At 42.7% G+C, this 24,300-nt stretch overlaps 1 protein-coding gene across 2 annotated transcripts in view; it reads left to right on the forward strand.

Annotated features, from left to right (window-relative positions):
• The first annotated feature begins 2,560 nt into the window (after window positions 1-2,560).
• Window positions 2,561-24,300, forward strand: part of SPTLC1 (serine palmitoyltransferase long chain base subunit 1) — a 69,630-nt gene continuing 47,890 nt past the window's right edge. For both annotated transcript variants that reach the window (XM_066368408.1, XM_066368407.1), the window contains exons 1-5: window positions 2,561-2,649; window positions 5,302-5,409; window positions 7,980-8,074; window positions 12,417-12,510; window positions 13,016-13,088. In XM_066368408.1, the coding sequence (XP_066224505.1) occupies window positions 2,590-2,649; window positions 5,302-5,409; window positions 7,980-8,074; window positions 12,417-12,510; window positions 13,016-13,088 (430 nt within the window). In that variant the 5' untranslated portion in view covers window positions 2,561-2,589. The remainder of the gene's footprint in view (window positions 2,650-5,301; window positions 5,410-7,979; window positions 8,075-12,416; window positions 12,511-13,015; window positions 13,089-24,300) is intronic.

A 24,300-nucleotide genomic window follows, 5' to 3' on the forward strand; every position in this document is an offset into this window, starting at 1 on the left:
TGTGTGCTCATCACGTTTGTTTATATATACTGTGAACAAAAAAAAAAAAAAAAAAAAAAAAAAGGTAACCATACAGGATAGTATTGTTAGATTGTCAAAGGAGCGATGCACAAGCCTGATGAGTTTTATAAGAAACTTATTTAGGCTTCTGCAAATAGATGGGCGGAGACCCTAAGTGTTGTCAGCAGCAAGAGGAAGAGAAGCTCTAGCCCAAGGGTCCCCAAACTTTTTACAAAGGGGGCCAGTTCAGTGTCCCTCAGACCGTTGGAGGGCTGGACTATAAAAAAAACACACAAAACTATGGTCTAGCCAGACGGTGGGGCAGTGGATAGAGCATCGGACTGGGATGCGGAGGACCCAGGTTCGAGACCCCGAGGTCGCCAGCTTGAGCACAGGCTCATCTGGTTTGAGCAAAAGCTCAGAAGCTTGAACTCAAGCTCGCTGGCTCCAGCAAGGGGTTACTCGGTCTGCTGAAGGCCCCCGGTCAAGGCACATATGAGAAAGCAATCAATGAACAACTAAGGTCTCGCAACAAAAAACTAATGATTGATGCTTCTCATCTCTTTCCGTTTCTGTCTGTCTGTCCCTGTCTATCCCTCTCTCTGACTCTCTCACCATCCCTGAAAACAATAAACAAAACAAAACAAAAAAAAACTATGAACAAATCCCTATGCACACTGCACATATCTTATTTTAAAGTAAAAAACCAAAACAAGAACAAATACAATATTTAAAATAAAGAACAAGTAAATTTAAATCAACAAACTGACCAGTATTTTAATGGGAACTATGCTCCTCTAACTGACCACCAATGAAAGAGGTGCCCCTTCAGGAAGTGCGGCAGGGCTGGACAAATGGCCTCAGGGGGCCACATGTGGCCAGCATGTAGTTTGGGGATCCCTGCTCTAGCCTACATAGGATGGGGTTTGATGGTGTTTCCAGCTGCAGGGTGAAAACTTCTGTTACCTCTGTCGCTTAAACAATGGAGTGGGGTGGGGTTGGTGATTAATGATTAAGTAACAGAATGTTCAGATAAGTGATGGGGAGGTGACTCACTGGCAGGATATCTAAGGAAACAGGTATTGAAGCCAGAGGCCAGATTCCCACACTGGGGGGGGGGGGGGGGGTTTGCTTCTTCTGGCCTGACCAGCCTTACCAGTATGAACATTAAAAAAAATCCTAACTGAGCAGGTCATAGTGGTTAGTCAAATCCCAGGCCTGTAGCTTGCTCGATAAAGATCAATTTTTACCTTAACTGAGCCCATTGTCTTTGTGCATCTAGGACAGGGGTCCCCAAACTTTTTACACAGGGGGCCAGTTCACTGTCCCTCAGACCATTGGAGGGCCGGACTATAAAAAAAACTATGAACAAATCCCTATGCACACTGCACATATCTTATTTTAAAGTAAAAAAACAAAATGGGAACAAATACAATATTTAAAATAAAGAACAAGTAAATTTAAATCAACAAACTGACCAGTATTTCAATGGGAACTATGGGCCTGCTTTTGGCTAATGAGATGGTCAATGTGCTCCTCTCACTGACCACCAATGAAAGAGATGCTCCTTCCAGAAGTACGGCTGGGTGGATAAATAGCCTTAGGGGGCCGCATACGGCACACAGGCCGTAGTTTGGGGACCCCTGATCTAGGATAACACACTTTTAAAATGTCAGAGTAATTTTCTTTCCCAGACCGGGAGAAGACACAACAGCCAGCAACAAAGAAGAGATTCCTTATTGTTACCTTGTTGCCTGCATACATCTCTATGTATTGTTGATGTTAACTACCCTGCACCTACCAATGTAAAAGAAGTATGTATCTGCCCATTTGACTTTTGATCCTGTCCTAGAATTTAACTGCCCTGAACTTTCTCCTGCCTCAGTAATCTACCATTAATGGATTTCATGTAACCCTCATTTGCTTTCATTCCAATGGATAAAATGAGCTGCAAACCTGCCATTCTCCAGAGCATTTTCCCAATGTGTTAGGTTGTTCCAGACATGTCCACAAAGTCTTGGCACACATAGACTCCTATAAAACTTTTCTATAGGTTGGACGTTTTTTCCTCTTGACACCATGAAGATACTGGAAGGTTCCACATCTACCTGTTGGGCGACAGAACCTGCAAAGCCTTAGTCGATGCATGCATGGCACAGTAAGTACTATGTAAGAGTTAGCTATTTTTAACTCATTTTTTGTATTTTTAATAATACAGTCTTGGATTGCTTGAGTGATTTAAAAAAAAAAAAAGGATTACTAACACTCCCTGCGCCCAAATGCATACACAGGCCATTTACTCAGTCCCTTTATCTCGAAGGCCGAGCATGGAACGAATATCTCTCCAAAAAGCCAGAGTGCTGTTTTCAACCCTCCCAGCCAGGTTGCGAGTCCCTAAATCAATTTTCCAGCCAGAGCACTAGCCCTTCCCCTCCTGCGCAGCCCCCCGACCGCCCAGTGCGCAAGCGCAAGGACACTACGTCCCGCGCACGGCCGCCCCGCCCCCAGGAGCCAATACGTCACTGGGCCGCGCCGCGCTCTGTCTGTCGCACCTAAGGCCCGCCTTCCGGAAGGAAGCCCCAGTGGCTGATGATGGCGACTGCCACGGAGCAGTGGGTTTTGGTGGAGATGGTACAGGCGCTGTATGAGGTGAGCCCGACGGCCTGGGCAGCCCACGAGCCCACCGACCCTGGGGCATTGGGACGACTCTTGGGGACTTGTGTTGAGAGGCTTGGGCGCGGTGGGCTCGGAGCATCGGCGTCCCTCGCTGCTAGCGCTCGCGGGCGCATGGTGTCCTAGCGGCAAGGGAGGGAGGACTGGACCGGCGGAAGCGGGGACCGGACTCTAGGTGTAAGCTCCCGCGGGCGCGCGCCCGCTCTGGGTCCTGTCGGGGCGCAGGGGAGGCTGATCCTCCAAAGTCTTGGTCGGAGGTGATGCTTAAGAGACGGTTTCAGTGCTCAGTGTCGGAGGTACTGCGGAAGTAGGGTCCTCGGAGCTGGGGGGCCGGCGGAAGGGGAAGAAGTGACAAGGTGAACTTGGTCTATTTTCGTCGGAGCGTGAGGTTAGAAAAGAAGCCGAAAAGCTTAGGAATTAGGACTATGAAATGCATGTCGTTACTATTTCACGTGTGCCCCATTTTCTGTCTTGTAAATAGGCAACTGTTTTAGGCCTTTAAAGGAAGAGTGGTGAGCAGTTTTTCTGAAAGGCCATCTATTTCAAGTATGTTAAAGTGAAATCAGAATGTCAGTCTTAAGAGAGCGTTTGTTCATCTGATAGGTATCTAACCGAGTTTCCCCGCAATGTCCAGTAGAACTTTGTTCTCTATTTGAGCTGTTCAACACAGTAGCCACTAACCACATGTGGCTTTTGGGCACTTGAACTGTGTCGAGTGCGACCAAGGGACTACATTTTTATTTAATTTAATTTAGATGTATATTCAGATAATTATCTGGTGACTTAGTGGCTATGATACTGGACAGCAGAAGTCAGGACGCTGGACTAGTGCATTGAACAAACAGGCGAAAGGCCCTTTGGTTATAGAGCTCACATTCATCTAAAGTGAATCTCAGTTTTCTTTTGACAGTGCTTTTTAAAACTTAATCATTGCTGCCTACTGAAATGGGTGATGCTAAACTTACCAGGACTTGCTGAAAAACAGTTGACATAAGGATGTCCAGCATTAGGTAATTGTAGTAAAAAAAAAAAAAAGCCCCTAAAATGTAATGCTTTTTTTCCCCCTGTGTAAATGAATAATTTCCTGTTTTCTGTTTTTGCTCTCTTATTGAAAACTGCATAATTGACCAGAAGTGAACTTTGGGAGAAGTCCTCCTGAATGTAACATTTCCAGAAAAAAGAAGCTGCATTTGTGATTGTTATTAATTCACTAAACAGTTAGTATTTGACTTTTCTTAGGATGCTTTCTTTGTAGAGTGGGATGTTTAGTGATTTGGGCAAATGTTTTCCTACTAAAATTCAATTATTGAGAAAACCAAACGGATATTTAGATTAGAGTTCTTATTCTTAAATGAATTATATTTAAGAGTGATTAGAAAATTTGAAAATCCTCTTAAAGAGAGGTTTCTTTTCTTGTTCCCAATATTCTATATACTTGGTGTGTAGAATTTGAGGAGTTTTGTGAAGTGTACCCAAAAAAGAAATAATAGTGTCTATATGTACCATATGTATGTAGTTATAGTTTGAAAGTCATTTGTACATTGACCTAGAAGTTTACATTTGAGTTTTTCAGCAGTTTTCCTGTTTCCAGAGTCCGAAATTTATTTTTAAAAACTGTGGTGAACCATCACCACTTTGTTTGAAAATGATTTCTGCTTACATTTCAAAATATTTCTTTTAAATTTTCCGATGACAAACTATTGAAATAAAGGACCCCATAGTTACGGGGTTTAGTTGTTATGTGGAGTCTTTCATGTGTACTTTGTATGTCTGGTTGGACAGAAGATAGAAGTCACTTTGATCTTTATCCTGGAAACGTACAGCTGAAAAGAAGACTTGACAGAGATAATTTCATTAAGGTATCTTTATGCCTCTCAACATGGAAGACACTGTATACTTTTGTAGAACTACAGCAGAAAAAAAGACCTGCCCTTTAAGCATTTATAAAGTTTTATGTCTCTGCCATGTTACAAGAAGAATTTAAAGAGGCTTATCAGAAGAATACAGTTTCTGAATAACTTTCTTAACTCATCCATGTAGATGGTATTGTGTAAGGCTTGTGAAGCTGTGAGATATTTGTTAGAGTCATTTCCCAGCAGCAAACATTTAAATTACCTATAGGATCTCCTAATTCCCTGGTTGGCAAACTGCAACTCGCGAGCCACATGCGGCTCTTTGGCCTCTTGAGTGTGACTTTTCCACAAAATACCACGTGTGGGCACTACCTCGATAAGGAATGTACCTACCTATATAGTTTAAGTTTAAAAAGTTTGGCTCTCAAAAGAAATTTCAGTCGTTGTACTGTTGATATTTGGCTCTGTTGATTAATGAGTTTGCCGACCACTGACCTAGTTGATGTTGTTTGACATGTTGAGATTGTGTCAGATTTTATTTTAAAGATTTTTTTCTAAAGATATTTTAAAGCTGCACTATTGGAGCTATTTTATGTGTAGAAGAAATTGCCTACCAATTGCAAGGAATGAGTAGAAATAAGAGGAGCTTTGAAAGTAAATTTTAAGATGTGATAGATTAAAAGTCATGGGAGGTGGTATGCACAGGTGCATTAAATTTTATATACAGGTTTTAGAAATGTTTGTTTTACTTGTTTTGTTTTCAACTCACTCTTAGGCTCCTGCTTACCATCTTATCTTGGAAGGAATTCTGATACTCTGGATAATCAGACTCCTTTTCTCTAAAACTTACAAATTGCAAGAACGATCTGATCTTACAGTCAAGGTAAGAAATTAAATCTCTCTGCTAAACTGTTTTCTGTTATGTAAAGAAATCAAGGGAAATTAAATACATGGTAGGCAAAATATGGGAAAGCCAAGAAAAAAGTACCCATGCAGAGGAGTGCCATGTTACGGACTTCTCTGCTTTGCGGGGGTAAATAGCAGTCTTATGAGCAGATGACAAAAGGGCAGCATGGGTAGCAACTGGGTTTCAGTGTTCGTATGCACGGTTACATGTGTTACTCGAAAAGAGCCCTCTATTTCTGAAGCCTGAGTGAAAGTTTTCCCTGTGGTCTTCATGAAGGAAATTCATAAGTGGAAAGAATCCTTCTTGCCCCACAATCCACAACTCCCTGACCCAAATCGAATTTTGATGTGTTCTGTAAGATAGGGGACCCAGCTCAGGCCCAAGCCAGGTGACCCTTAGGAAGCACAAAGATGCAGCCTTGGGCTTCTCTGTACTTCCTGGAGCAGTCACAGGAGGGTGTGCATGTGGAGGGGAACTAGCTCAACCATGAGCAGTTGCTTCTCTGGTTTCCCTGACTGGCTGCTGCTGCCCTGATCCTTGATATGAATCATGAAATCATCAGGCACTGTCCTATAGGGACATGCTGCATATAGTTTTTAGGACAAAACATTTTGGTAACCTGGGTAAAGCAGAGTAAAGAGAGCTCTCATTGCATACCTTTAATATACCAGTGCGTATTTGACCTTTTGTTTGGAGGAATACCCTAACCTTGACCACAGATCTATCTCTCTCTCCCCCTGCCCCTTTAATGAGTACTTTGTGGGGTTATTGTGCCATGGAATGAACACTCTTTCTGAGCGTTGCCATAAGACTGGGCCTTCTAGGCCAGAAATCCTAACTATACTTTCTTCCTTTGTTATTTAAGAATGTCTTGTGAATGATTAGGTGACCATGAAGCAGATTTCTAGCCCAACTTTTTAAAGACTTGATTAATCCGAATATTCTTCGTTTTAGTTTAAACATATCAATTCACACATACATATTTTTTCAGAGCGATTTTTAAGCATAATTTTAGAATAATCCTCTGGAAGCAGACTTAGCTAGCACAGAATTTAGAAGTCACTGACATCTTAACCCTGATAGCAGTGTTGTGAGTGAGAAGCGCCCTGCCAAGTTTGGTAGATCTGCAGGGGCTCTTGACCAGCAGAGCATCTGCAGTGGATTCTGACGTCTGTCTGCACAGTAGCAAGTGGACAGTGTGTATGACATGTGCTCCAGGATTGTTCGGCTACTGTTTTCTCCCGTGAAGTTATTAGCAGAAGCAGATGAGAAGCTTATTGGTTGATTTATTCAGCCAGCAGTTTTTGAGTGCCTGAAAATCAGGTGAAAGGTGCTTTTGGTCCTGCTGTGGAGTTGCCTGTCAGGGTAAAGATGCACAGAATCATTTATCAGAAGTCTGAGACTGGAGCTACTTAGAGAGGGTCTGTTTGCAAGGCAGGAATTGCTGTGGCCAGCATGTTAATGTGTGTTGCCTCATTTTATCTGGTTCATCCAGACTACATTTTCAAAATTACCCTTTTTTCTGATTCAGGAAAGGATAAGAAACTCAAAATAGTCAAAATACTTAAAAATGTATGAAGTAACAGATAAAAGGAATAATGTAACTTTAACGAGAAATTCCAAGCAAAAGCCCATAACAATAATGATGAGTTTTTGTCTGTATTTCAGCTACACTTGAACGCCTGTAGGTGGATTTTAGAAACAGGGCTTGTGGTCTGGTTGACCCCTTCCCATGGTGGTCGCCTCTGTCAGCACTTTGGGTGTGGCACTTGCTCTGTAAGCACTTTCTATGTTGTCTGGAACAGAGGCTGAACCGACTGAGGAACAGTTGTGCTTCTCACCTTTATGTTGTAGACTTTCTTTTTGTTTTACAATCAGTATAAGTTATACTTTGTATTTCTACAGTGAAAATTTCTGACCATTGAAATAAAATGTTCTTAAATTTTCCAATCACCTGCAAAACTGATTGGAAAAAGAGCCTTTAGTCTGTGATAAGAGGCGAGGAAGTTAAGTGCCCCAAACTCTAAAGCAGGGGTCCCCAAACTACGGCCCGCGGGCCACATGCGGCCCCCTGAGGCCATTTATCCGGCCCCCACCGCACTTCCGAAAAGGGCGCCTCTTTCATTGGTGGTCAGTGAGAGGAGCACATTGACCATCTCATTAGCCAAAAGCAAGCCCATAGTTCTCATTGAAATATTGGTCAGTTTGTTGATTTAAATTTACTTGTTCTTTATTTTAAATATTGTATTTGTTCCCATTTTGTTTTTTACTTTAAAATAAGATATGTGCAGTGTGCATAGGGATTTGTTCATAGTGTTTTTTTTATAGTCCGGCCCTCCAACGGTCTGAGGGACAGTGAACTGGCCCCCTGTGTAAAATGTTTGGGGACCCCTGCTCTAAAGTGATTGTTTCATTTCTAGCCACAAGTAGACCTCTATTTCTAGCAGTGTGTTTATTGTGATAGTTCCATTACAATAATTTAGATAGTGCTGGAGTCACTCCAGTGACTAGCATTGTGCTGTGTTTTAACACCTTTTTTCCTGCAGGAAAAGGAAGAATTGATCGAAGAGTGGCAACCAGAACCTCTTGTTCCTCCTATCTCAAAAGACCATCCTGCTCTAAACTACAACATTGTTTCAGGGTAAATCTGTTTGCTCTTTGGTTACCCCAAAGTAGACAGTGGTTTAATGGTATTCATTTTTCACCTGAAATAAAACATTTAGAAATTTCTGCAGATCAAAAAGTACCTGCTTTAGTTTCCAGTATAAAACTTTCTTTTTGGGCATTTTTTGTAGTCTCCTTTGAGTACCATCTCATCTCTTTGTTAGCTGCTGGGTTCAGCCTTCCTGCTCATGTAGTTTGCGTTGTCCTGCTCCTCCAAGCCTGTCTCAATTAACAGGAGTCCCGTATCCCACATAGATTCTAATCCTTGCCCGGTTTTTGATGTAGTACTTTATTACATTGATTCTAAGATGTACTTCTTTTTCTAATATTAAGATCTCTGAGTTAGAGGTGAATCTTACAGCTGCTGAAAGTCATTGTCAGCCAGGATGGGGTGGGGTGTTATTGCCTATATATAGTGATCTTGGTCACGGCACTGTTTACTTCCAGCACTTCACCTGAGTTCTGGGCACTGCTGGTTAGTAAATCAGCTCCGAGCAGATGAAGGAGGCTGAGGTGACTAAACTATGAACACCCTGTTGTCAGACTGCTGCCTCTGGATAATACAATTTGCTTTCTAGACACATGATTTGATTGGGAAAAAGATGAAAGTAGTTTAGTCCAATAGGAAAGTTCCCTTATTAAAACTTAGAGAATGGGTCAGGTAATTGGAGAGATGCTAGTCAATGCCTGGGTACTTGGTGGCAGGAGCAGACATTGTGTGAATGTCCTTGGTGTCCGTGACTTAGCAGAGGAGAGCAGACTATCGGAACTCAAAGAGATGAGGAATGGCTTAACCAATTTAATTGCTTGTATATTCATTTTCATAAGTTCAAAAAGTGTAGCAAAAATCTGTGTTGGTCCTGGCCTGGTGGTTCAGTGGATAGAGCAGTGTCCCAGCATGCCTGGATTGCGGGTTCAATCCCCGGTCAGACCACTTGTGAGGCTGAATCAATGAGTGCACAATTAAATGGAACAACTAAATGAAACAAGTTGATGTCTCCATCTTTCTCCACTCCTCTCTTTTTCCCTACCTCCTGCCCTCCCTCTCTTTCAAATCAGTGAAAATATTTTTTTTTAAATCTGTGTCCAAGAATGCCCTATAGATCTTTTCATTAAATATAATCTAAAAAATTCTAGATGACAGGAAATGTTAATTGGCAGCATTTTTCTTCCTTGATGGTAAATAAAATATACTTGGTGGCCTCTAAGAGTCAGTGAAATATAATAAATCTGTATACCCAGCTACTAACTTTGTCTTTGGTGTCTTCATTGAACTAGAATTCTTAATTTTTACTTGATCAGATTCATCCATTTTGGTGTCATGGTTTATGTGGCTTTAGACTCATTTCAGAAATCATTTCCTACTCCAAGATCCCAAAGACATTCTTCTATGTTTTCTTTTGTTATCTTTTTTCAGAATGTCTTTTCGGTTTGTAACAATGTCCAAATTCACCTTTGTGCATAGTTATACAACTTTGATTTTCTGCATGGAGAAATACTTGTGTGTAATTTAGTCCTCTGTGGGGCAGATTTTGTCATTTGCTGAGTTCTTAGCAAATGACAGCACCTGCCTTATGTATCCACAGTTCTCTTGAGTTCCAGACTCTCTCATTGGTCTAGTTGTCTAGTCTCACACCAGCTCCAAACCTGATATTAACAGGGTCTGTGATACTTGTTTCTTTCTGGTAAAGCACCATTCTCCCAATTTTAAGTTCACTTAGCCATTTATGAACCTTTACTCATCGTTTGATTACGAGTTCTCACTAATAGTGGGGTTGTGGTTTTGATTGGGATGGTTTTATTTTCCCTCTGTCCATTCTCTTGAAGCCTCAGCTGTGGAGCTATCTTTTTGATTGGTTTCATTTGCTTCTGCTAGGTGACCCTGGAGGGTCTTATATCCCAGATACCTGTGTCATGTGAGGCACAGATTACTCAGCAGAAACCATTTTCCTTCCTTGTCCCAGGTGCTGGACAGAAATCAGGTCCAGACAGCCTGTGTGTGCTGCCTGTGGCTGTGGTCAGGGGCTGGGTACTTGTTCTGGATCGTCTGCTTTTTCTGGTACAGTGTTTGTAGAGCGGCCTTGACTTTGACAGCAGCAGCCGTCCCTATAGGCTCATCTGTGTGGGTGTTCCATTTGTTTGTCCTGTTGTGTGTTGGAGGGCCTGCACACACAGGAGGACAGAGAAACTGTAAGAAGCCCTGAGAAGGGTGAAACTGAGTGATGCGATGGATTCCCACTCACAGTGGGCTGAAAGAAGCAGTCCTGGAAACCACAGAGAAGAAGGAAGAAGTCCTTTAGAAGTACCTCTTTGGGCCAGGCCCTTTTTTGGTGACAGTTCCCTCGAGAGAAAGGCTCTCTCCCTACCTTACAGATGACGAAACCGAGGCTCACAAGCCCAGGCAACGTCCACAGGTTTCTGAAGCCATCAGAAGCCACAGTGCAGATGGGATCGTCTGACTCCACAGCCCACGTTCCTTTCACTGAGTCATCTTGCCTTCTGTGAATTTGTATCTTGCTTTTGTGCATTTACTGAAAGTTGTCGTTCATTTTCTTCCTGTTTCCCAGTGTCTTGTTTCTCATGGAAAACCAGTTGTGTTGGAACTGCAGTGAGAGCAGCTCCTCGTTCTTTCATGCAGCGGCCCAGGGGTCTCCAAACTTTTTACACAGGGGGCCAGTTCACTGTCCCTCAGACCATTGGAGGGCTGCCAAATACAGTGGTCCTCTCACTGACCACCAATGAAAGAGGTGCCCCTTCCAGAAGTGCAGTGGGCGCTGGATAAATGGCCTCAGGGGGCCGCATTGCGGCCCGCGGGCCGTAGTTTGGGGACGCCTGGTAGACAGTGCTGTGTCCTGAGACCCTGTTCCAGCACAGGCTCACTATCAGCTGCACAGTACCTGCTGATACGCCTATTGTTACAATGGGCTGGTCTTACAGCCCTTTACTTGCTCGTGTCCTGTAGCATGGCTGCCATCTAGTGTTTGTCAGCAGAGACGTGACGGGTAGTCTGCCAGGCTCAGAGACAGGTTCTGGTGGAGCTGGCTACGTTCTTTTTTTTTTTTTAATACTGATTTTTTTGTTTGCGAAGGAAGAATTTCTGTTTAATGGTATTTTAGCATTAACTTTAGAAATTGGGTACATATCCCAGTTCTTTTAGTGCTCCCTGTAGGTAACATTTATTTTTAAACCACTTCACTGTAAGATTGTAACTTGCTCTGCCTAGTCCTACTTCTGATCTTGGGCTCTTCATATTTCCTTCTTGTTTATCTTATTCCAAAATTGGGGGGTTTTTTTGAGGTACCTTATTTCACTAGTCTTTCTTAAGTGACTTAAACTCAAAGATTTGCTATCCATCCATTTTGGAAGCCTATTAAGAATAGAATTACTGGTCGACTATCTGATTTTTAATGTACTGCTGTCTAATTTTATTTTATCTTTTTAGCACGAGGTGGGGGCAGACCAACAGGAAAGGAGAGAGATGAGAAGCATCAACTTGTAGTTGTTTGTTAATTGCTTTCTCATACATGCTTTTTTTAAAAGATTTATTCATTTTAGAGAAGAGGGAGGGAGAATGGAAGGGGGGAGAGAGAGAGAGAGAAAGGAAAGGAACGGAAAGGAAAGAAAGAAAGAAAAAGAAAGGGGGGAGGAGCAGGAAGCATCAACTCCCATATGTACTTTGACTAGGCAAGCCCAGAGTTTCAAACTGGTGACCTTAGCATTCTAGGTCGATGCTTTATCCACTATGCCACCACAGGCCAGGCCTCTTATACGTGCTTTAACCAGGGGCTCCGGCCAAACCAGTGACCCCTTGCTCAAGCCAGTGACCTTGGGCACAAGCCAGTTACCGTTGGACTCAAGCCAGCTACCATGGAATTATGTCTATGATCCCACGCTCAAGCCATCGACCTCAGGATTTCAAACCTGGGTCCTCAGTGTCCCAGGCCTAATGTTCTATCCACTGTACCACTGCCTGGTCGAGCACCACTGTTTAATTTTTTTTAAAAAAAATAAAAGGCCTGACCTACAGTGGTGCAGCAGATAAAGTTGACCTGGAAAAGCTGAGATCGCTGGTTTGAAACACTGGACTTGCCTGGTCAAGGCACATATGGGAGTTGATGCTTCCTGCTTCTCTCCACCTCTTCCTCTCTCAAAAAAAAATGAATAATAATAAAAATAAATAAAATAAAAGTAAAAGAGCTAGGAGACCACTATGCAAGTAGGGTAGCCTAACACTTGTGTGTCCTGCCTGAGGCCAACATAGTATGGTGTGTGTACGATAACACCATATCAGCTGACATAAATCTCGTCTTTTTTCCCAGCCCTCCAAGTCACAACATCGTGGTGAATGGAAAAGAATGTATAAATTTTGCCTCGTTTAATTTTCTTGGATTGTTGGATAACCCTAGGGTCAAGGTAAGTAGCAGCTTTGCTGATGTAGGAAGATTGTATAACTGACTTTAAATCAAAAAATGCAGAACAACAGCGAGGGCTCTGTAAGTGTTGCCATTACTTCTTTCTGGAAGGCTGTGACCTGCGTTTCCATAGAAGGTGGCAGGAGTGTCTGTGTGTTTAGTGTGGTAGGAGCCAGACCTGGTAATAGTGAAGATGTGTCTAGAAAATTGCTCCATTTCCTATTGGGATGGTCAGCCAGTAAATATTTTTGAGGATAGACATATGTCCACAAATACCAAAAAGTAGAAAGGCACTGAGTTAACCAGGATTTGATAACCAGGAGTTAATAGAACAGTTCCATGTTTTAAGTTATATCCCTAAATCTCTATGTCTGTCTTTTATTTATAGACTATTATTAGGATGTCATAGTTCTAAGAAAGAAAGGAAAATTAGGGGGACGAAGAGGTATATGGTTTAGAATAGGAACTGCCAGTTTTGAGCTCTTACTTTCTTTTCTTCCACAAAGGCAGCAGCTTTGGCATCTCTAAAGAAGTACGGTGTGGGGACTTGTGGACCTAGAGGATTCTATGGCACGTTTGGTACGTTTCTGTTGTATTTTTCAGACTGCTGCTTTAAGAATTAAGATTCCATTTCATTTCAAAACTCCTTGGAGAAGATAACCTTAATTAGTTGTGGTATTAAGCTTGTGAGTGCTATTTCTTAACTTTCTAGAACATTGTGTGTTTGCAACCATTGGTGGGGTTGAGTGTCACTTGTGGAGAAGAGCTGTGGTTACATTAGAGGTGTGGTTCTTGGGTCAAAGCTTGAGCCACTCTTTTGTGTGCCCCAAGAGGCAGCGGTGTGAGGAAGCAGTTTGTGTCTGTGGTGCATGACGACTGTAAGGGGGAGGGTTCTGTGTGGGTGGCTATGCTCTTCATAGTTGTGCAGGAAACACGGTCGTCCCTGTCTCCTTGCTGCAGTGTGGAGGGTACAGTCTTTGTGTGGCTGCAGCCAAGTGGCAAGTGTGGGGTGAATGGGGTGCAGGAGTGCAGGGCAGCAGTACTCTTAGGCACGCAGGTGGCACTGCACATCACCCTGTTCGCATTGTATTGGTGAGATCATAAGCCAGCCATGCTCACTGCAGAGGGGCAGCCGCCACATGCCAGGGAGAAAGGCAGGAGCAGATGTGGGGGGTAGACTTTGATTGTTGCTCTTTTCTTTCCAGAATAAAGGTAAAGGACCATTGACTTCCTTGTGTATGGGTGACTGCTACAGGCTAATTAAATATTAGAATGAATGGTGATTTCAAACACTACTAACTCTCTAACTGAGACTTGTCAAAGACGACCCTGGCATTGTTCTATTCTTATGAAAAAAAAATTCTTTTTTAAGTGAGAGAAGGGGAGATAGTTAGACTCCCACATGCAACCCAACTGGGATCCACCTGGCAACGCCCATCTGTATAGCCAATGCTCAAATCAACCGAGCTATTTTTAGCACGTGAGGCTGACATGCTTGGACCAACCAAACTATCCTCAGTGCCTGAGCCAATGTTCAAACCAGTTGAGCCAATGGCTGCGGGAGGAGAAGAGAGAGAGAAGGGGGAGACGGATGGGAAGAGAAGCAGATGGTCACTTCTCTTGTGTGCCCTGACCAGGAATCAAACCTGGGACATTTATACACCAGGCTGACATTCTGTCCACTGAGCGAACTGGCCAGGGCCTTCTGAAATTTTTGAAAATGTTAAATAATTATTTAAATGAGTATTTACTGGAAATAACATTCTGAGTTACAAATGTCAGAGTGTGGGAAAGTAGAGCCACAGACATTTCTATCTTCTGTCCTCATATCCATTTCTAGTTTTGTGTGTGTGTGTATGTTTACTTTAACATTTTAGATGTTTTTATTTTACGGCTCCCCTTTATTTTTTAATTGTTTTAATGGTTAAATAACTTATATTGGAAACAGGTGACAGGAGTTAGCGTCCAAGAATCCTGTAGCTGGAAAGGATCTTAAAAATCTTGTCCTCCAGCCTGACCAGGAGGTGGCGCAATGGATGGAGTGTTGGACTGGGATGTGGAGGACCTAGGTTTGAGACCCCAAGGTCGCCAGCTTGAGCACGGGCTCATCTGGTGTGAACAAAAAGCTCACCAGCTTGGACCCAAGGTCGCTGACTTGAGCAAGAGGTTACTCGGTCTGCTAAAGGCCCACAGTCAAGGCACATACGAGAAAGCAATCAGTGAACAACTAAGGTGTCCCAACAAAAAACTGGTGATTGATGTTTCTCATCTCTCTCCGTTCCTGTCTGTCTGTCCCTTTCTATCCCTCTCTCTGACTCTCGCTCTGTCTCTGAAAAATAAAATAAAATAAAAATAAAAACTTTTAAAAAAAAATCTTGTCCTTCAGCATCCCAACTATTTATTAAACAAATAGCCCGGAGAGGTTAAGTGACTTCTTCACAGTCACACAGCTCATTAATGTCAGCCCTAAAACTAGAAAACAAGTGTTTTGACTACTAGTCTTTATTGTTGTTTAATAATTATTTTCTCAATTTTTTTTATTTCTCAGTTATAGACACATTATCATACTAGCTTCATGTGTATAATTGAGATTTGTATAACTTATGAAGTGATCACCCCAGTAAGTCTAGTACTGTACTCATCTGACTCCATACATACTTATTATATTACTGACTATATTCCCTATGTTATATTTTATGTCCTCTTGACTAATTTTATAACTGCCAATTTGTGCTTCTTAATCCCTTTACATTTTCACCAATCTACGTGACCCACCTCCTATCTGGCAACCATCAATTTGTTCTCTGTGTCTGAGTTTCTTTCTGTTTTGTTTGCTCATTTATTTTGTTTTTTACATTCCATATATAAGTGAAATTATATGGTATTTGCCTTTTCTGTCTGACTTACTTTACTTAGTATAATACTAAGTTCATCCATGATGTTGCAGATGGTAAGATTCATTCTTTTTTATGGCTGAGTCATATTTACATATATAAACATATATACACCAGTTCTGTTTTATCCATTTGTCTACTGATGGACACCGGGGCTGCTTCCTTGTCTTGGTTGTTGTAAATAGCACTATGTTGAACACAGAGATGTACATGTTTTCAGGTTCGTGTTCAGGGTCTCTTCTGATAAATACTCAGAAGTGGAGTTGCTGGGTCCTTCTCTGTCTCTCGTTATACTCTTTGTATTCAAGTCTATTTTATCTAAGTATTGATGCCCTAACTTTTTATTCACGTTTCCATTTGTATGAAATATCTTTTTCCATCTGTTTCCATTCAGTCTCTGTGTGTGTCTTTCAATCTGAAGTGGGGCTCCTGTAGATGGCATATATAAGGGTCTTGTTTTGTTATCCATTCAGCTAGCCTGTGTTTTTTGATTAAAACATTTAGTCCATTTACATTTAAAATAATTGTTGATGGACATGAAGTTTTTTCTATTTTGTTATTCATATTTTTTATCTTTTTTTTCTCTTCTTAAAGATGTCTAGTTACTAAAGATTTCTTGTACTACTGTTGTGGTGGTGGTGAACTCTAGCTTTTATTTGGCGGAGAAGCTCTTTATTTTTCCTTTGATTCTAAACGATAGCCTTGCTGGCTAGTGTAGTCTTGGTTGTAGGTCCTTGCTTTTTCATCACTGAATATTTCATGCCAGTCCCTTCTGGCCTACAAAGTTTCTGTTGAGAAATCGGCCGACAGTCTTGTGAGAGCTCATTTACAGATAACTAACTGCTTTTCTCTTGCTGCTTTTATGATGATCTCTTTGACATTTTAATTATGTTGTGTCTTGGTGTGGGACTCTTTGGGTTCATCTTGTTTGGGACTCTGTGCTTCCTGGACGTGTATGTCTATTTCCTTTGCCAGGTTAGGGAAGTTTTCCATCCTTATTTCTTCAAATTGGTTTTCAGTATCTCTCTTCTTCTGCAACCCTGTGATGTGAATGTTATTACACTTGATTTTTTCCTAAAGACCCTTTAAACCCTCGTTTTTTAATTTTTTTCTTTTTGGTGTTCTGATTAGGTGTTTTCTGCTCCTTTGTCTTCTAACTCGCTGATTCCATCCTCTGCTTCATCTGAGTCCCAGGCCAGTTCACTGTCCCTCAGACCGTTGGAGGGCAGCCGCATACAGTGCTCCTCTCACTAACTACCAATGAAAGAGGTGCCCCTTCCAGAAGTGCGTGCGGCAGGGGCCAAATAAATGGCCTCAGGGGGCCACAGTTTAGGGATGCCTGATTAATCTGTTGATTTTCTATAATGTGCTTTTCATTTTAATTATTGTATTCTTCTGGATAGTTCTTTTTAATGTTTTCTGTCTCCATTTTATATGATTTCTGTCTTTTTGTTAAAGTTCTCACTGGATTTATTGAGCATACCTATAACCAGTGTTTTGAACTCTGCATCTGGTAGATTCTTTGTCACCTTTTTGTTTAGTTCTTCTAGAGTTTTCTTCTTTTCTTTTATTTGGGGTATGTTTATTTCTCCCCTTATTTTTGCTGCCCCCCTGTGTTTCTGGGTCTCCTGTTCTTGTTAGTGGCTTTATGTAGTAGGTGTCCTTGGGGCCCGGTGTTCTGGTCACCTAAACCGGGTGCTCCAGATTTGTCCCTGTGTGGGTTCTGTGTTCCCTCCTTTGCAGGTCAGTGGGATGAGTTGGTCCTCAGGCTAACCCTACATGGCAGGAGTCACTTTAGTGGGGCGCTGGTGCCGGCCAAGTCCACCCTCTGGGTGTGTTGTTGGTGGAGATAGTGGGTGGTACTCTGGTGTGCTGAAGCTGGCCACCAGGTGTGCTGGTTTTGGAGCCCTTTGGGAGGCACTGTGCAGGCCAAGGTCAGCCACTGCCAATGCCTTGCCCAGGGCCACCTGAAAGGAGTTACCAAGTGATCCACAGGTGATTGCCACTTGTGTTGGGCTTGGAAGCACTTGGAAGAGGCTAATCTTCTAAATGAGGCCAGCTGCCACTAGTGCCAGACATAGAACTGCTTAGCAAGAGGTACAGGACATGCTGAGGCTAGATGCTACTTGTTCTGGGTTTGTGAACCTTTAAGAGATTTTAGAAAAGTCTACAGTGAGAGCCAAGACCAGCTGTTTATATGGAAAAGCTGCTAAAAGTGGCTTGGGTGGGCAGCAAATTTGGGGTGGGGGAAGAATCAGGGAATTACAGTGTGAGCAAGTTGGTGGAGACTCAGATATAGTTATGTCTGCCTGCCAGCTTTGTGGTGGGGACTGCTCCACAAAGGAATGGTGGCCTCTGCTGGCACTTCTGTCCAGGAGAAAGCTGCCCCTCCCACCCTCACCCAGAGCCACACAATTCAGTTTCTCCCCATGTGTCCCTGGTTCTTTTTGACCTGGAACTTAGTGCAAGTACATCAGAGTAAGTCTGTGCTCTGGCTCATTAAGAAGAATACCTGGGACCCCAGTAGTCTCTGTCTCGGCCACAATCTTCACTGGTTTTCACAGCCAGAAGTTATGGGGACTTCTCCTCCAGGACTAGAACCCAGGGCTGGTAGTCTAGTGTGGAGCTGGGACCCCTTACTCCTCAGGAGGGACTTCCGCAGCCAAGATATCCCTCCCTTTTTTTAACCTCCATATGTGGATGTGGGACCAGCTTATACCCCATCTCTGCTCTTTCTGCCAGACTCAACATGGCTTCCTCCATATCTTCTTCGTCACAAGACTGCAGTTCAGCTTGTCTTCAGGTGGTTCTCAGTGATGGTTGTTCTGTAGTTTTATTGTAATTTTAATGTGGTTTTGGGAGGAGGTTTACCTACTCTGCCATCTTGATGACTGGTGACTCCCAGTCTTAATGGCAAGATCAGTTTCTTAAACGAGTCTCCCTCTTTGCTCTAACTTCCTGCAGTCATGGACTGTTGCTTGGCTCTGATCAGTGCAGAATGATTTCCTTGATAAGAAAATAGAAAGGCATTATTTATGGGGTTTGTTATAATCTGATCAACAAGGCTTTCTTTCCATGGCCTACCGGGATAGGGTAATTGCTTTCTGAAAAGCCTCTCTCTCTAGTGAACTTTACTTGCATATGTGGCCTTGGCCCTGGCTTGGGAGTTAATCTGGGATGACAGATAAGAGAATTATTGCTAAATCAAGTCATGAAAAACAAATGTTTTAAATCTTCAAGACCAGTTTTCCCAAAGCTGTGGAAATATATTGTTAGACTAGCACAGTCAACTTGCCATTTGGATGACCTTAGCTTTAATATGTGTAACAGGGTGCTCTGTGCTTCCAAACATGGGATCTTTTGATGAATATTTTTTAATTAATTTTCTTGATTGAATAATTTAGTTTGTGATATAAATTGCAGGTTTATAGAGAAAGAGAGTGACAAGTCTTCCCTTTCCCACTGCCATGCCATCCCCCAAAAAGACAGCTGCTATCAGTGATTTCTTGTTAGCTCTTTGACTTTTTTTTTAACATATATAAACCTCTTCCATACATGTATATTTTTCTCCCTTTTTTTTTTTTTCAAAAATGGCAGCATACCACACAAGTTCTTCACCTTGCTATTGGAGTGCTTTAAATTGGATTTGATTTTTTAGGTGTCTGAATGTGCCACCAGAGACAGTGTAATGAACACATTGTTCTGTATCAAGGCCTCTGTAAATGACTATTGGTCACTGAGTCATCTTTATCCTAACTGGAGTTGAAGCTTCAGACTATGTAATCTGGCAAAGGTTGAAAAGTAATTGGCAGTGTTTTTTGTGACAAGACACTAAACCTAATGCTTGGAGTAATTACATGTTGTGTTTTTTTGTGCCTTGTCCTTCCAATAAACTTCTCTTGTTCCTGAACAGTTGCCCATGTTTACTTATCATCTTTTTCCTTTCTTTAGATACCTCACCTATATTTTTGACATTTTGATTTTCGCAACAAGATAGTTTCTATGTTTTTCCTATTCTAGAAGTAATCACTTAAACTATTGTAGTTATATTAAATTACTTTGAAATTTCAGTGTTAGATAGCTCAGAGAAGCTGCTGGCCCTTTACACTGTGAAATAAAGCAGGTTGAGGGCCCATTTCCTCTTCTTTGTAGTTGCTTGTGTACTTTTGAGGTCTGGGATCTCTTTCTCTGGATCCCAGAAGGTTGTCTTTAATTTTGTTTTTTGGTTGTTGTTTTTTCCTGGAAGCCTCACATCCAGTCATCTCTCTTCAAAGATGAAAATACTCTTTTAACTCTTTCATCAACTTTTCAGATAATGACTATAAATCACTTGTAAAAGTACATTTCCTTATTAAAACATTCTTTTTGTTTCACAGTAACATATGAGATGATTAACAGAGTAAATGAAAGTCAAACAAGAGTTGAATTAGTATTCATCTAGTGTCTTTTTTTTTTTTTACAGGGACAGAGAGAGTCAGATAGAGGGATAGATAGGGACGGACAGATGGGAACAGAGAGATGAGAAGCATCAATCATCAGTTTTTCGTTGCAACACCTTAGTTGTTCATTGATTGCTTTCTCATATGTGCCATGACCGCGGGCCTTCAGCAGACTGAGTAACCCCCCGCTCGAGCCAGTGACCTTGGGTCCATGCTAGTGAGCTTTTTTGCTCAAGCCAGATGAGCCCACGCTCAAGCTGGCTATCCTGGGGTCTCGAACCTGGGTCCTTCCGCATCCCAGTCCGACGCTCTATCCACTGCGCCACCGCCTGGTCAGGCTCATCTAGTGTCTTAGGCTTGGCAGAGAGAACTAACCAAGTTGTTACAATGATCTCATGGGGACGGTATGATGAGCTTTTCCACTTTCTCATTTTATTGTTGCAGTGTGTATTTTTTTATTTGTGTGTCTATCTGTGTGTCTGTGTGACAGAGACAGAGATGCGGACAGGCAGGAAGGGAAAGAGATGAGAAGCATCAACTCTTCCTTGCGGTTCCTTAGTCTCCTTAGTTGTTCAGTGATTGCTTTCTCTTATATGCCCTGACCTGGGTGGGGAGTGGCTACAGCAGAGCCAGTGACCCCTTGCTCAAGCCAGCGATCTTGGGCTCAAGCCAGTAACCTTGGGCTTCAAGCCAACGACCTTTGGGCTCAAGCCAGCGACCACAGGGTCATGTCTGATCCCATGTTCAAGCTGGTGAGCTCGTGCTCAAGCCAGCAACCTCTGGGTTTCGAACCTGGGTCCTCTGCATCCCAGTCTGACGCTCTATCCCAGTGATTTTCAACCTTTTTTTTCCATGGCACAAACATACACTAATTACTAAGGTCAGTGTCCCTGACTAAATACAACCATCTTCATCTCATGGCACAAATAAATTAGTTACTAAGGGAGAAGAGGTCAGGGCCCTTTTTTCTTTAGTAATTAGTTTATGAGTGCGTGAGAAACAAAGGTTGAAAATCACTGCTCTATCCACTGTGCCACTGCCTGGTCAGGCTCAATGTGTATTTTAGAACCAAGGAAGTGGTTTTATCAGCTTGTAGAACCTTCCTTTACTCTAAGGCTAATGGAGTCCCAGTGCATTTTGATAGTTCCTCTTGAGAACTTGTTTCGATTATAATACAAACAGATCTTGTTTACCTGTAGCTTATTGCTGGTGTCCAGAACCTGCTTTGCTTACTTGTCTCTGGGCTTAAACTTGATCAAAAGGCAATTAGTGGCAGGGTGTTGTGGTGAGAGAGGGTGGCACTCAGTTGTGCCCTGAAGCCTGCAGTAAAGAGTTGTGCAGTGAACAATTTGCAGCTGTCAGCTGAACCCTGAAGATCGGTCTGGGGTTCCCAGCATGGGAAGTGAATAGCCCTTGTTTGCGCAGCTCAGAAAATTTTGGGAAAATTGCATAATATTCTGTAAAAACATTTTGAAAAACATTCTGCACTGTATTTATGTTCTAATGAGTGCATAAGTGATATTGTGCTTTTAAGGAAAACTGTCCAATTCTCAAAGGATTGAATAAAATAACAGTGTGTAACAAAAATATGGAGACCTGGAGAGAATATGTCAATTGTGCTTTAAACTGTTCTAATGTTGATACCTGCTCTTACCAGGTTAAGAGGAGATATTACATAAACGGTAACCTGAGCACAGGAGTTTAAGGTAGTTCTCAAATAGTCTGGGTTTGGATAAATTAATTAGAAGGTTGTGTAACTCTCCTTACCCTTTAAAGGATAACTTTTTTTTATTCTAGAAATACAGACTGAAATGAATAAACACAATGTGCTGCCTTTGCATGCCAGGCATTGCTGTATGTTGTATAAGCACTGACTTCAGAGGTTCTTAGAACCACCCTTTGATGCAGGTATAGCTGCTACCCAATTGGCTGAAGGACCCGAGAGGTACAGAGCAGGCTCAGGCCTGTACAGGGTCCAAACCTAGTGATGAGGGAGCCCAGATCTGAGCCCCCTGATGAGTACTATGGCCGGGCCCTGTGCTGGAGCCAGGCATCCTGTCCGACCCTCCCTCCCGGTTCCTTTCTGGTGAGACAGCAGGTGCAGCCAAGGGCAGTTGGTGCTGGGAGAGACAGGCTTTCAGGCCACCTCCCCACGTGACCTCTTATCTCCCGCATCAGTTCCTAGAAGTGAATCAGACAGCAAAAGCTGGGGAACAGGCCCTGGCAGTTCTCCTATGTGCTGCCTCCCTTTCCCTTGAGTCAAGAGTACTTTCATTGCGCAAAGTCACTGTCATACGGCAGAAGAAATTGTGTAGCTTACTCATATTTCCGTATGACAAAACCTGCTTCGCAAGGCTGACTCAACTAAAGCCCATGTCTATAGATAGGAGCAAGGCAATAACCAGTAAGTCATTGATTTATTATATAGACTTTATGTCAACGACATAAAAACAGTTGTGAGTATATTATTCCTAACAGAATTTTCATCAACTAGGTAAGAACGTTGAAGCTCTGAAATAAAGACAAGTTTGTTTTACTGTCTCCTTGCTAATCAAGGAGAAGAGTTCTTTAAAGTTAAGTCTGGAAAATGATTTAAAGTCATGTGTGTAGTTAGCAAAAGCAGCTTGCTTCCAGAGTGTGTTTTTTCTTTATGGAGACTGAATGAAAGCAGTGCAGTGTAGCTTGGGTTGCCCACCAGCTAGCTAAATTGTGAAGGTATGGGGTACATAGTCCAGTTTAGAGGCAGCATTGTAATTTGAAGGAGGCCTTGCACAGAGGACCTGCTGTCACGTCTGATTGGAAGGAGAGGTGGCAGTGGTGGGACCTGGCTGTGGGGAGGCACGCAGAGAACACCATGGAGGGAAAGGAAGACACGCCTGAGCTCTAGTGCTTCGCTGCCTCCTTGTTCTTGCCAGATCTTGCCTGGAACCTGCCATTGGTAGCGTCTGTCACAGCAGGGCAGAGTCAGCTGCAGGCTCAACTCCTCAGACTCGGTGTTGATGTCGCAGATCTGATGCCTGATAAGCCAAGCATCCTTTTGGTACCATTTTGATGAAGTGGGATATAGTCTTCTTTGTTACTGTAAAAATCCCAGCTTTATATAATGTTGAGATAATGAAAGTGTCCGTTTATGAAATGACTAACAATTACTGATGAAAATCAAATGGTTTTCATGTGTTTTTTTATAGACTATGTTGGTATACATATTTTAACTTATAAATGGGAAGACCTGTGCTTAGTTTTTTATCATTACTTGATTGGAATAGGATAAACAGTTTTTTCACAATTTAATAACATCCTATGAAGAATCTATAAGTAGAGATCTTCAATCTCTATATCTTGCTACTGAACTTTCTAATTCCTTCCTATGTCTCTCTTGCCATTCAGTTGGGATTTATTTTAGACCATCTGTGTCTCCTGGTTGTCACCCACCTTTGGTTTGGTGTTGAGTATTCACTGTCTTCCATCAGAAATCACTGTGGAGTATTGTGGTTCTGAGTGTGGAAGGGACTTAGGTGTTTCAGATCAATCGACTGGAGGCTTAGCTTCCCCTTGTACCTGCCGTCTGGCCCAGAGTCCCAGTGACAGCTGCCGGATGACTCTCTTAGGTGTGTCCTGACCTGCGGCAGAAACCCTGATCCATTGTTTATCAGAGCATCTGTCTTTATGTGATACTCACTGCATGTGTGATTAGTGAATGAATTAACTGTGAACATTGTGGGTCCCCCTCATCTGACTACTTTTTAAAATGTAGTCCTTTGTGAAGTTACAACTTTCCTAATTCTTAATTTGCCTTGAACTACGGTAATTACAAAGCATCACAATCAGTTGTTTGCCTCATAAGTCAGAAAGAGTTTGCAGATTTTAGACGCTTTATTCAAAGGTGCTAAGAAAGGTATTTATTTCCTTTAGCTGACCTGACCTCACTGCCTTGTGCCTCCCTGGAAAGTGGCGAAAGTCTTGCCCTGGACAGTTAGCCACATCCCATCCCGTACTGTGGAAATATCGAATCCACTCACAGTCGGGCTTTGTTCCCAGCTGGTTATGTCGTCTCTTTTGTGTATCTCAGTTTTTCAGGTCCTGCTTCTCTCCTCCTCCTCACCAAGAAAGCCTCCATGGGGGCGGGAGCATCCCAGTCTCTCTAGAGTGTGGAGGCGCTGGGCCCTGCTTCTCCCTGGTCTCTGGAGTGAGGTGTCAATGCTCTCTGGAGGGAAGGCTGGTGCAGAGGGTGGTGGGGTTTGCCTGTCTCTAGGGATGCTCCCACCCACGGGACCTCAGCACCTGGGCCAGGGTGCTCTGCCAGCCCATCAGCCCTCTGCGTACCCCTCCTTGGGGACCATCTAGGTCCTCTGCTGCTGCTTAGACTTCTGAGCTCCCCCTCAGCGGCCGTGCTGCCCTCCTTACACAATCTCAAAGTCTGCCTTTCCCACCTCTGACCTCCCTCTTTTCTCCCATAAA

Source organism: Saccopteryx leptura, chromosome 2, assembly GCF_036850995.1.
Source record: "Saccopteryx leptura isolate mSacLep1 chromosome 2, mSacLep1_pri_phased_curated, whole genome shotgun sequence".
Classification (NCBI taxonomy): Eukaryota; Metazoa; Chordata; class Mammalia; order Chiroptera; family Emballonuridae; genus Saccopteryx; species Saccopteryx leptura.